The following is a 13,303-nucleotide window of genomic DNA, read 5'->3' on the forward strand; positions in this document are numbered from 1 at the left end:
CACCAAGCCTCTTGGGAGGATCAGGTTCCTGGAGCTCTGCTCCAAGATTGGGATGGTCCAGATTTCCCACAAGACGACGCACAAGACTTAGGGGGAGAATGATGGGAATAAGTCTCTGTACTTGGTCTTTGTGGGCAGGGTGTTTCTCTCAGCATTTCTCAGCATCTTGGACTGCTTTAGAGCAGCTAGGACAGCAGTTTTAGAGCAGTTAGGACAGCAGCATCTTGACTGCTTTTAGGACAGCATCTAGGACAGCATCTAGTTTGGCATCTTAGACTAGCAACTAGCATATCCTTGGCTGGCTAGCAGCCTATAAATATGTATCCCCAACCCCCTAGAGGGTAGAGGGTATGGCATTGTGGTAGAGTTTGAGAAGTAAACTCAGAAAAAATTCGGATGATATAGGGTGGCAGTATGGAGTTCTTGTTAATCCAGATGATCTGAATGTGATTCAATGCAAGTTATGTCCGATGGTTGTGAGGGCTGGAATTTATAGGCTGAAGTTACATATTGCTGGCATAAAAGGGCAAGTCCGGTCATGTCCCAATGCGAATCCAGAGGATAGGGAGAAGTGCAAGAAAGCTATTGAAGATTCCAAGAATGTTAAAAGGTCTACGATATTGGAACAACAAGAGGTTAGAGATGCTGTGAGCGATGATATGATGGACATAGAAGATGGCAGCACGGGCCTTGACGAGATTCTCACCTCTCAACCACGAGCAGTTGGTCCTATGGACAAGTTCACCATGCCTATGGACTCTAGTTCTTTGGGTTCCTCAAGAAACCTCCACCAGCAAAAGATTTCTGAACATATAAAGAAAGAAAGGTTGCACAAGTTGAAGAGATATATTGCAAGGTGGATGTATGTGAAAGGTAAATGGATCAATATTAGTTGGATCTTTTAGGAACATTAATTTCATTGAATACTAACCTTTTACTTTAATTTCAGGAATTCCTTTCAATGCGATAAATTGTGATGAGTTTGACCAAGTGTTGGAAGCTGCTGGCCGCTTTGGGCCAGGTGCAAAGAAGCCTTACCAACATGAGCTGCGGGAGAAACTACTGCATGAGGAAGTTGAGGATACAAAGAAGATGCTTACTGATCATGCACAAGAATGGGCCAGAACAGGGTGCTCTATTATGACTGATGCATGGACAGATCAGAAGAGGAGAAGCATAATGAACATGTGTGTTAATTCTTGTGTTGGAACATCTTTTATTGAGTCAAAGGAAGTCTCAGCTGAGGCACACACAGGACAAATGATTTTTGAGCTTGTTGACAGATTTATTGAGAAAGTTGGGGAGGAAAGGATTGTTCAAGTGGTCACAGACAATGCATCAAATAACATGGCAGCAAAGGATCTGCTTTATGTCAAGAGACCTCGTTTGTTTTGGAGTTCATGTGCAACCCACAGTATTAACCTGATGCTTGAAGCAATTGGGAGGATGAAAAAGTTCAAGGCCATACTTGATTCGGCAAAAGATCTAACCATCTTTATTTATGCTCACCACAAGACTTTGTCCCTGATGAGGAAATACACAAAGAAGAGAGACATTATTAGGCCAGGTGTGACCAGATTTGCATCTGCCTATCTCACTTTGCAAAGCTTGTATGACAAGAAAGAACAACTAAGGATGATGTCCCAAAGCGAGGAATGGGAGAAAATTAGTCATGTCAAGAAAAGCACTAAAGGTGTACAAGCCACAGCCACATTGGTGAAGCCTATGTTCTGGAATGGTGTTAATCTTTGCTTGAGGGTTTTTGAACCATTAGTTCAAGTTCTTCGCATGGTTGATGGGGATATTAAACCATCAATGGCTTGGGTGTATGGTGATATTCTTAAGGCCAAGGAGGAAATAAGGATCGGCCTAGGGAATGTAGACAAGACTGGGGCTGCTTTGTACAAGAGTATCATACAAATTGTGGAGGAGAAAATGAAGAAATGGTTGGACTGTCCGGTTCATATGGCTGCATATTGTTTAAATCCTTATTATAGCTACAGCAAGCCATCCATCTTTGACAGTGAGGATGTCATGGATGGGTTTATTGCAGCTATTGAAACATTCTATCATGGTGACTACGACAAACAGAGTCAAGTGCTCAATGATGACTTTCACAAGTTTAAAGACAAAGCTGGACATTTTGCAAAAAAAGTAGCAAAAGCTGGCTGCAAGGATTACGATTTCAGTCCAGGTATTTAAGTTGATTGCATCAAATTGTATCGTTGGCTGTTCTACTAAGTCTAACCATTTATTCTTGTGCAGCTAAGTGGTGGGCAAATTATGGAACACAAGTTCCAACATTACAGAAATTTGCTATTAGAATCCTCTCTTTGACATCAAGTGCTTCAGGTTGTGAAAGAAATTGGAGCTGCTTTGAAGGGGTAAGTCTGCAAAATTTACTAAGTTAGTTACTCTATTCAACATGTCTCATTTTTGTTCAGTCACTCTAATTGCATCTGAATTAATTAGATATATTGTAGATCCATACAAAGAAAAGGAATAGGCTCACATGTGAGAGAGTTGAATCACTTGTCTATGTTACATTCAATCATCTACATGCAAAGAGGAAAAATAAAGCCAAAAAGAACAAAAATGCAGACCCGCTTGTAGCAACCGAAGGAACCTTTGCTCAAGGATGGATGGTCCAAGGTGCAGATGAAGAAGGGTCCGATGTTGAGCCTGTGACAGGCCTGCTAGAGTGTATAGCTGTGTGCGTATACTTGAGGCCCATATTGGGCGTATAGGCCCATACTGGGCGGCCCATGTCGGGTATGTACATCTTCTTGTATTGGCTATATAATGAGAGGTCACCCCCCCGCATAGGGTGTGTGGTGTTTTCCTATTCCCTCTATCTGTCAACATGGTATCAGGGGAAGCAACGATCCTTTCGCTTCTGCTCCCTTCCTCTTCCGCTTCCGCTCCCTCCTCTTCCACTTCCGCTCCCTCCCTGCGCCCCACCTCTCTGCCCTAGGGCGCCGCCCCCTGGCGCCGCATCTCTCCCTTCTCTGCGCCCTGGCCTAGGGCGCCGCCGCCATGAACCTCTCCTCCTCCGGCGCCGCCAGATCGGACGCCTCCGCGCCTGTGTTCCCTCCCGCACCAACACAGGCCCTCGTCGTCCACCCCTACACCACCGTCAACGTCAAGGCTCACGTTCCCGTGATACTAGACATGAAGAGCGGCAACTACTCCAAGTGGGCGTCGTTCTTCACGGCGTTGTGCGGCAAGTTTAGCCTCCGCCGCCACATCGACGGCACCGCAGCGCAGCCCGACAATCCTGATTGGGACGTCGCGGAGTGCTGCGTGCGCAGTTGGATCTTCGGCACCGTCGACGATTCCGTCCTCGACCTCGCCATCACCGACGAGAACCAGACCGCGCGCCAACTCTGGGTCGCGATCGAGGCCCTGTTCCGCACCAACACGGCCTCCCGCGCTGTCTTCCTACTCGAGGAGTTCCACACCCTCAAGCAGGGCGACTCCACCATCGACGAGTACTGCCAGCGCCTCAAGTCGAAGGCTGCTGCCCTTCGGCAGGTCGGCAACCCCATCACCGACTCCCAGCTCGTTCTCAGCCTTCTGCGCGGCCTCAACCCTCGCTTCGACTCCACCGCCGACGACATCGCCAACGCCACGGATCTTCCGTCCTTCACGCGTGCCCATGAGCTGCTCTCCCTCAAAGAGCTACGCCTCGCCAACGACGCGAAGAAAACGGTGGCTACTGCCCTCGTCGCCTCCACCACCGCCTGCTGTACCAGCCCCTCTTGCCGCTCCTCCTTTGCGGGGGTTGCTACGGGCGGTAGCAGCAAGGGCGGGGACAGCGGAGGCAGCGGCGCGCCCAAGCAGAAGGGCGGCAAAGGTGGCGGCAAGGGTCGCCGATCAGGTGGTCAAGGAGGCAAGGGCACTGGCGGCCCGCAGACCGGCGTCCTGCAGGGCACCCCACAGGGGGGACAGTACCGCCCAATGGGACCCTGGGTCTGCTTCAACCCGTACGCCCCTCAGGGTCCCACGGGTCAGCAAACCGGCGGCTCCTGGCAAGGCGGCCAGGGCGGGTGGCCCAGCGGCCACGGCGGGTGGCAGGGCGTGCAGGGCGGGCGCACGCCCGGCCTCCTCGGCGCCAAACCCCAAGCGCACACCGCGTTCGCTCCGGCTCAAGTCTCCAACCCTCAGATGTGGGATCAGGCCGGCCTCATTGCCGCCTTAAACCAGATGGCACTCCAGAACTCCAACTCCTGGGTCATGGACTCTGGCGCGACCTCCCACATGCACTCGTCGGATGGTATACTCCTCTCCCGTCACCCCCCCTCTCATCCTTTCATCACCGTGGGCAATGGTCAGACCATCCCGGTTTCCAGTCATGGCAGCTCATACCTACCCACCCACGCGTCCAATTTTTCCCTTCATAATGTTCTTGTTGTCCCTTCTCTAGTGCGCAACTTACTTTCAGTTCGCCAGTTCACCAAAGACAACAATTGCACTATTGAATTTGACGCTCTTGGTTTTTCTGTTAAGGATATCCCGACCAGTCGCGTGATTCTTCGCTGCAATAGCTCCGACGGCTTGTACACCATCCCCGCCAGCCCTGCAGCTCCACACGCCAGTCTCGCCATCTCCACCAGTCTCTGGCATCAGCGTCTTGGTCATCCTGGGGTCGCCACCATAGAGTTGCTTAGAAATAATGCCTCCATCCAGTGTAATAAATCTAGGCAGCCTTTTTGTCATTCATGTCAACTTGGCAAGCATGTGCGTCTGCCGTTTAGTGCCTCTAATTCTATCAGCACTATACCTTTCGACCTAGTTCACTATGATGTCTGGACCTCTCCTGTAGCGAGTATTTCGGGTGCTCAGTATTACCTCGTCATTCTTGATGATTTTACTCATTTTTGCTGGACTTTTCCTCTTGTTCACAAGTCCGAAGTTGCTGGTCATCTAACCAACTTCTGCAGCTTTGCCCAGACACAGTTCGGCCTTCCCATTAGAGCTGTTCAGGCTGATAACGGCACTGAGTTTGTTAACAATGCTCTCGCCACCTTCTTTGCATCCCGCGGCATTCGCCTACATCTCTCGTGCCCTTACACCTCCCAGCAGAATGGCAAAGCCGAGCGCGTTCTTCGAACCCTCAACAATAGCATTCGCACCCTGCTCATTCATGCTGGCATGCCGCCCAAGTATTGGGCCGAGGCTCTCGCTACGGCGACCTACCTCCTAAACAGGCGACCCTCCTCTGCTGTTCAAAACAGTGTTCCCTATGAGCTGCTCCATCGCCAGCCACCCGACTACGCTCATCTTCGCGTTTTCGGCTGTCTGTGCTATCCCAACATGACTGCCACTGCCAAACACAAGCTTGCTCCTCGTTCAACAGCTTGTGTCTTCCTCGGTTATCCCTCCTCCCACAAGGGGTACAGCTGTCTCGACCTCACTACTCGCTGAATCATTATCTCTCGCCATGTTGTGTTCGATGAGACCTGTTTTCCGTTCATTGCTAACCCATCCAGTGTGCCTCCGAGCTCTCTGGATTTCCTTCTTTCAGGTCAAGCTGCACTGGTGCCTCGCACTGCAGCAATGGCCCCTACTGCGGTCGCTCCGTCGCTTGTCGACGTCGAGCAGCCGCGGTCCCGTGCTCACCTAGAGGAGCTCTTCGAGGACCCAGCTGTCCTCCAGGTTGGGCCGGTTGTCGGCCACGTGCCGGCCGCAGCTCCGGCCGGCCCTCCCCCAGCTCCAGTCGCCCCTCCTCCACTCCGGGTGTACACTCGGCGTCGAGCACCGAGGGCTCCTGCAGCTGCACCGGCACCTGCGCCCGCTGCTGCTGGTCCAGCTGCACCTCCTGTGGCGGCCCATCCACCGCCGCCTCCTCCGCCGGCTCCAGTCAACCGGCCTGTGACGCGGTCTCAGACAGGCTCCCTGCGGCCTGTTGAGCGCTACGGCTTCCCTCCAGCTCCTACGGCTCAGATGGCCTTCGCAGCCACTGCCATCTCCCCGATCCCGGGGAACTACAGGACTGCCCTGGCAGATCCACAGTGGCGGGCTGCCATGGCTGAGGAGTACCAGGCGCTCGTCGACAATGACACTTGGCGGCTCGTTCCCAAACCTCCTGGTGCCAATATTGTGACGGGCAAGTGGATTTATAAACATAAATACCACTCCGACGGCACACTTGCCCGCCACAAGGCTCGCTGGGTTGTTCACGGCTTCACCCAGCGACACGGCGTCGACTACGGCGAGACGTTCAGCCCCGTCGTCAAGCCTGCCACGATCCGGGTCGTCCTCAGCATCGCTACTTCACGACGCTGGCCGATACACCAGTTCGATGTGAAGAATGCCTTCCTTCACGGCCGCCTGGAGGAGATCGTCTACAGTCAGCAGCCTCCTGGCTTCGTCGACCCTGCTCATCCTGATCATGTTTGCTTGCTGCAGCGCTCTCTTTATGGTCTGAAGCAGGCTCCGCGGGCGTGGTACCAGCGTTTCGCTACCTACCTTCACCACCTGGGTTTCGTCGCCTCTGCCACCGACACCTCCCTCTTTGTTCTTCAAGAGGGAGGCGCCACCGCCTACTTACTGGTGTACGTCGATGACATCATCCTCACGGCTTCTTCGACGGACTTGCTCCGGCGAATCACAGCTCGTCTTCACTCCGAGTTCGCCATGACGGACCTCGGAGAGCTGCACCACTTCCTTGGGATCTCCGTCACGCGCTCCTCCGACGGGCTGTTCCTCAGCCAGCGCCAGTACGCGTTGGATCTTCTCCAGCGGGCAGGCATGGCCGAGTGTCACTCGACGTCGACACCTGTTGACACTCATGCCAAGCTCTCGGCTACCGAGGGTCCTCCTGTCGCCGACCCTTCTGAGTACCGGAGCCTCGCCGGCGCCCTACAGTACCTGACCCTGACGCGTCCGGATCTCGCATATGCAGTACAGCAAGTCTGTCTGTTCATGCATGACCCCCGGGACCCTCACCTTGCGCTGATCAAGCGCATCCTTCGCTATGTGAAGGGCTCCCTGTCAGCCGGCCTCCACATTGGCACTGGGCCGGTTGACAAGCTGATTGCCTACTCCGACGCCGACTGGGCAGGCTGCCCCGACTTCCGCCGCTCTACATCAGGCTTCTGTGTCTTCCTTGGCGACAGCTTGGTGTCCTGGTCGTCCAAGCGACAAACCACGATGTCCCGGTCCAGTGCGGAGGCCGAGTACCGGGCTGTTGCTCATGTGGTCGCCGAGTGTTGCTGGCTACGCCAACTCCTTCAGGAACTTCATGTCCCGTTGAAGGTAGCTACCGTGGTCTACTGCGACAACATCAGCGCCGTCTACATGTCTGCCAATCCAGTCCACCACCGCCGTACCAAGCACATTGAGATCGATATCCACTTCGTTCGCGAGAAGGTGGCTCGCGGCGAAGTTCGTGTTCTTCATGTGCCATCACAATATCAGTTCGCTGATATCATGACGAAGGGACTTCCTGTGCAACTATTTCAGGATTTTCGGTCCACCCTTTGCATCCGGAATCCTGATGCTTCGACTGAGGGCGGGTGCTAGAGTGTATAGCTGTGTGCGTATACTTGAGGCCCATATTGGGCGTATAGGCCCATACTGGGCGGCCCATGTCGGGTATGTACATCTTCTTGTATTGGCTATATAATGAGAGGTCACCCCCCCCGCATAGGGTGTGTGGTGTTTTCCTATTCCCTCTATCTGTCAACAAGGCCTCACATGGAAACTAATTGCTGAGACATGTGGTGCTGATGAGGTCACAAAACTACGTAGGAGTGCAAGATTGGCTAGTGCAAGAGAGGTTGAAGAAGAACCCAAGTCTGATAGTGAAGAAGAAGCAATAAATGAGGAAGATATTGACTTTGAGTCTGATCACGATGATGTGGTGGTCACAACTGCTCTTGAGCAAGAGGGGGAGGAAGACAATGATAGTTGATGGGCTAAGCATTAGACTTTGGTCGTCATAATCATATTAGCACTATCTTTATCGTTTATCCACTTTATGAACTATTGTTGCTTTCTTTGTAAGAACCATGCTTTGTTTGTGACTTTGTGGTGCTTGGTTTGTAAGAACTATCTATGTTTGTACTTTGTGGATGATGTTTGATGTGTCTATTATATCTCTCATTGATGTGAGCGTATTTAACAACATTTGTCTTGCTGCAATGTACAATTATGCATACCACATACTAACAAGTGTACCTTTATTTTCAGGTACATATCCCAAGATGGGAGGACATCAAAATCTTCATGTTTACTTCACAAAAGGTTAGTGAAAAGCTATACAATTTCTCTGTTTTTTGCTACAGTACCAAACCGTTTAGGCCGTTTAATTCTGTTTAAACACGTCTAAACACGTTTAAACCCTAAACGGCACCTCGCCGTTCGTCTACCGTTTTCCGTCTAGGAAAAGATTGATATTTCACTCCAGTACTCTACCAAGATATTTGATGACAAATGTTGTGCGGTGACCTTTCTTTTTCTTCTTTTTTTTCCAGAAAATCAAGGAACAGGCTGATCTTTAATTCATTAAAGCCCTTGCCACAACAGGCTTACTTCCTTCCCTAGGACGTATGCGCACTAGATCCCCTGCTATAGTGATATTGGATTTTTCAACTAGACCCCCAAAAAATCGTTTTCTCTGACATTTTGAAATGATGCTAATATTTTTGTTATGACAGCTAATTTCATTCTTTTCAACCTTATCATAGTTCGCTTTTGGATCACTAAGTGTTAGTGCTGGAGTAGATCACCAAGTATTAGGTACATTCTGTATGCAAGAAGCAGAGTCAAGCATGCCTGGACCAAATATCGTTTTCCAAGCCCACAGATCTTGAAAGTGACGAGATTTTAAATTTGGAACTGGGCAGATTGTCAATTTAACTCCCTGTGCCCCAAATTTGCTCTAGGCAGGAAACCTACCAGGGGTGGACCACCCATACATATCACATAACTTGGGTCCTGATTCTAATCATTTTTGGTCTCTATATTGCATTCTCACCCCATCTCTCACTACTACGTATCTCCCTATTGTATATTGTGGAAATCTAAAGACTACAGTTGAGTGGAAAAATGGAGGATAGTAGAATGGTGTTAGAAATGAGGGAGAGTTCCACCCCTCCGTCACTTTAGAAAAAAATGGTTTCCTAGTAGGGAAATTCCTTAAACTTTGCCACTTCCTCAAGAGCCTTAGTAGGTCATTTGTGGAGCAGTGAGTATTAATTAGTCTTATGGAAATGCATAAAACATGGCCATTTCCTTGACAGCCTTATTTATATATCGGAACACAAGGGTGACAATTGTGTTTACGTGTCTCAACAAAGGACGGTTGCATGATAAATCATGGGTACATGTCGGCAGTTGAATCATCGATACCACCTAGCGGCATTCAAATTGTCAACAGTGTAACCAGCTTCTCAGCTGTAGAATTGTCAATATTCGCTAAGTGTGTCCTGACTCCTGACTGACTGAGTATGTGAATATGATATTAAGGAGTTTGCCATTGATCTCGGCTTTCGTAATCCTGATACCCTCATAGATGCCATTTCAGATGTTTTTAGGCATCTATTCTTACAATTGGCAAGAAGGGGTACCTGGTTTGCAGATTTCTATTAAATAATATTATTTACAAAAATATTCTTCACGTGGACCAGTTCGTCTGAAAGTGCTGCGCTTTGAGCCAACATAAACTAACATTGTGGAATAAAGGGCGGGGATGTTACCATGGAATGTGAATATTGGAACTGCGCCCTATTTAGTTTAACTTCACTTCAAACATTTTGGAGTCTGGACAAATCTCCGGAGCTTGTAGAAAATTGAAGTAGGTTTTCAATTAGTAAAAGGTTTTTGACAATGTAGCTTTTTATTGAGGCAAGAACACCGCAAGAGTTTAAGCACCTGTCATCCTGATTTATGAATGAGTAAAGATACTGAGCTGTCTTGATTTGTTTTAATAATGACACCCAAGCATATTAGTATAGTTACATATTAATGAAGTGGATAATCTCCGCCGCCATGTCTTTGCCTGGCAGAATATTTGTACTTGATATGCTATCCACCTCCAGCCGTCACATGGTCCCAATCACAGATTGATGGAAGGCTTGGAATCGGTCATGTTAATGGATGTATAGCATATGGTTAGCAAATTGATTGCAGCTTGTAGGCTGACGGCCAAACAATAACAAAATGCTTATACTTTGTCCCTGTCTGTTATATGGTTTGGTGCGCCAGGCTGACCTCACCACCCTTAAAAACACGGTAGACCAGACCATGCATGCTCGATTAGTTGGTGTAACCAAGCTTCAATCCAGCATACTCATTACCTTCGATTCTGTCTCGTCTCCGGCTGTTGCCTATCTTTGCCTATGCTGGGTTCATGGCTAATTTTGGTCCTGATCAACTAGGGGGTACCCACAGTATGTATACACTAATTTTAGTTAATTTTTTATCTATACCATGTAATTTGCTCATTAATTATGTGTGTGTGGCAACACTGCATGTTATTTGATGAACAGTTCTGAAGCCGAGAGTCGCTGCTGGATGGCTGCTGGACTTTTGGAATGGATGGGCAACCGAGATCCTTGTAATCTTGAGCCTCACGCAGCAGGTTATCCTGCTCTTCTTCTCTGGGATCCGCAGGCGTCAAGGCCGCAGCTCCAAAAGGCTCCTTCTCTGGCTGGCATACCAGCTGGCCGACAGCACGGCGATGTATGCCCTTGGCAACCTCTCCCTTAGCAGCACCCTGCGCCAGCACCGGCTCGTCGCCTTCTGGGCGCCATTCTTGCTGCTGCACCTTGCTGGCCCAGACAACATCACGGCATACTCCTTTGAGGATAACAAGCTGTGGAGGCGCCATCTTCTGACTCTTGTCGTGCAGGTCCTGGGAGCCGGGTACGTCGTCTACAAGCATATCACCGGCAGTGGAATCTTGTTCTCTCTAGGCACAACCTTGATGACCACCGTTGCGGTTGTCAAGTTTTGTGAGAAGACATGGGCTCTCAGGTGTGCTGATTTCAGCATCATCCGGGAGTCTCTGGAGGCGGAGGACACGGAGCAACAAGGCAAATGTGATCTTTACCTTGAGGATGAACCACCACAGGGGGGTTTCAAAGGGAAGGTAGTCGATAAAGAGGAATTCCTGATGCGGCGTGCGCACGCTGTGTTCCGCGTCTGCAAATCTGCCATGGTGGATTCCTCGGAGAATCCAGGTACCTATGTGGTTGGCATACTTACACACCTTAAGAAGAATGAGATGGGGTATATGTGGACACTGACAGAGATGGAGCTGTCCCTGATGTATGACATCCTGTACACCAAGGCGCCCGTGCTCCACACTCTGCCTGGCTACTGCATCCGTGTTGTCTCGCCGCTCGCTGTGGTTGCTTCCTTTCTGCTGTTCCTGTTCTATGGCAGGGAGGGAAACAGAAGCACGGACATCACAATCACTTATGTCTTGTTGGGTAGTGCCTTCCTCATGGAGATGACATCGCTGCTGAGCGCACTATGGTCTACCTGGACATTCTCCTTTCTATGTGCAACCCAGTGGAGTGGTCTTCGTCACTCAGCTTTGTGCTTGGAGAGGTGGCACAAACTTCGTCGTATGGTCCTTTCTCTTCGACGGCTTGCCCACAGCACACGAATCGCTGGCTTCTTCAGGCTATCAAGGAGGTGGTCAGGCACCATGGGGCAGTACAACATGTTGGAGATGTGCACAGCAAGGCCTGGAAGGTTGGCAAGAATCCTGGGCTATAGCATGCCTGCTGTTGGTGTTCCAAATGGCCTCAAGGACTTGGTGGTCGTTTACATAGAACACATGATCGAAAGTGGTTACGTGAACACACTGGGAATGGTCAGAGATAAATGGGGCACGGAGGCACTGAAGCGCTGGAGAAAACATATTGCTATTGAAGACAATTTCCTCGGTGCTGAGCTGCAGGAGGGGATCATCATCTGGCACATTGCCACGGACATTTTCCTCGCCAACAGGCATAATAACAATCCTGAGGATAAACAACGTGTGAAGGAAGTGCAGACACTATCCAACTACATGATGTTCCTCCTCGTCAAACGGCCTGACATGCTACCGGGCCTTGCTCAGAACAAGCTGTACCAATGGACCAAGAGAAGCCTGGACACTCAATGGAATGACATCATCAGCAATGGCCTCATATCTGATCCCGGGTTCCAGCCAAGTGAGAATCTTGCCAGCGCCCTATACGAGAAGGAGCTCTCTGGACCCTTTGTTCAGAAATTTCGTTTGTCATTGGCAATCAAACTGGCTAAAATACTGGTCAGCAGCACCAACAAGCCCAATAACACCTTGCAGCTGGTCTATGAGGTCTGGGCCGATTTTCTAATCTACACGGCCAACCGGTGCAGCAGGGAGTCCCACGCGAAGAAGCTCAACAGTGGTGGTGAATTCACAACCCTGGTATGGCTTATGACAGACCACCTTCACCAAGTAGATGTCAACCGGCATGTCTATGCTGCGCCTAGTGAATAAAAATTATTGTATCACTTATTTGATGTGTGCTGTGCATAAACTATACAAGTCAATGATATCCTATGCTATTCGCCTTTTTGTTTATGCGTGAGGTGCTTGGTAACTTAACCAATATCACGCCAAGATGCTCTTATGATGAACTACTTATATACACAAGCACAAAATATTTTTTATAAACTTCACAATTTTGCACAACATTTCGTAATACGCGACGTTACAGTTGCTTTCCGAGCTCTGTACCCACTTGCTACTCCACGTACCTCCAACCTGCAATGGCGGTCTAGAGTTGTGTTGGAGCTTCGTGAGTTCGTGACGATGTGTGTAGCCACTGCGTGGAGCTCTAGTTGGACTTTAGTCCGTTTGTGGCACCCATCTTTCTAACTCCTGTTGCTATTGTAGTCTTTGTCCATTTACGTACCGATCCTATTCACTAAGGTGTGTATGGTTGCTTATATGAGTTCTGCTTGAATCAGTGGATCCGTATAAAATTAAAAGAAGAGTATTTAGTTGTCTGTACGAGCGGATGCAACAATACGTTCTCATTCTGGCCGGGTGGAAACGCCCGACTCATGCAGGCTTTGTGAATGCATTGCATCTGCTTCTGGTCCACTCATCAGTCTCATATGCAATATCACCGGCATCTATCCATGCAACCAACCAAATATCGTTACAAGCAGCGGCGGGTCTTCCAGGTAGGCCCAGAACTACCTTAAATTTTGGTCCAAAAAATTTTAGTACTTCAAAATTCAGGCCACAAATGGCCTAACAACTCTCTAAGCCCAAGAGCTGGTCACCTCTCCCTCAGCCCAAATCCACCAT

The 13,303-nt window shown here is 49.6% G+C and overlaps 1 protein-coding gene across 6 annotated transcripts; it reads left to right on the plus strand.

Moving 5' to 3' along the window:
• The first annotated feature begins 350 nt into the window (after positions 1–350).
• LOC112899829 lies at positions 351–12,552 on the plus strand. Of its 6 annotated transcripts, XM_025968449.1 has the most exons (6): positions 351–873; positions 950–2,194; positions 2,266–2,384; positions 8,197–8,250; positions 8,481–8,553; positions 8,664–9,012. In XM_025968449.1, the coding sequence occupies exons 1-5, from the start codon at positions 471–473 to the stop codon at positions 8,505–8,507; spliced, it is 1,848 nt and encodes a 615-aa protein (XP_025824234.1). In that variant the 5' UTR covers positions 351–470; the 3' UTR covers positions 8,508–8,553; positions 8,664–9,012. The 6 variants fall into 6 exon arrangements, with proteins under 6 accessions (XP_025824234.1, XP_025824235.1, XP_025824232.1 ...); XM_025968450.1 differs by lacking the exons at positions 8,481–8,553; positions 8,664–9,012 and adding an exon at positions 10,497–10,625; XM_025968447.1 differs by having other exon boundaries at positions 8,481–9,013.
• The last annotated feature ends 751 nt before the right edge of the window (positions 12,553–13,303 follow it).

This window comes from Panicum hallii, chromosome 7 (genome assembly GCF_002211085.1).
Source record: "Panicum hallii strain FIL2 chromosome 7, PHallii_v3.1, whole genome shotgun sequence".
NCBI classification, from domain to species: Eukaryota; Viridiplantae; Streptophyta; class Magnoliopsida; order Poales; family Poaceae; genus Panicum; species Panicum hallii.

Coding starts and splice junctions, on each gene's coding strand:
- LOC112899829 (XM_025968444.1), top strand. CDS start 8,211: ATGGGAGGACATCAAAATCTTCATGTTTACTTCACAAAAG. Junction 8,251..10,496: donor TCATGTTTACTTCACAAAAG/GTTAGTGAAAAG, acceptor TTTGATGAACAG/TTCTGAAGCCGAGAGTCGCT.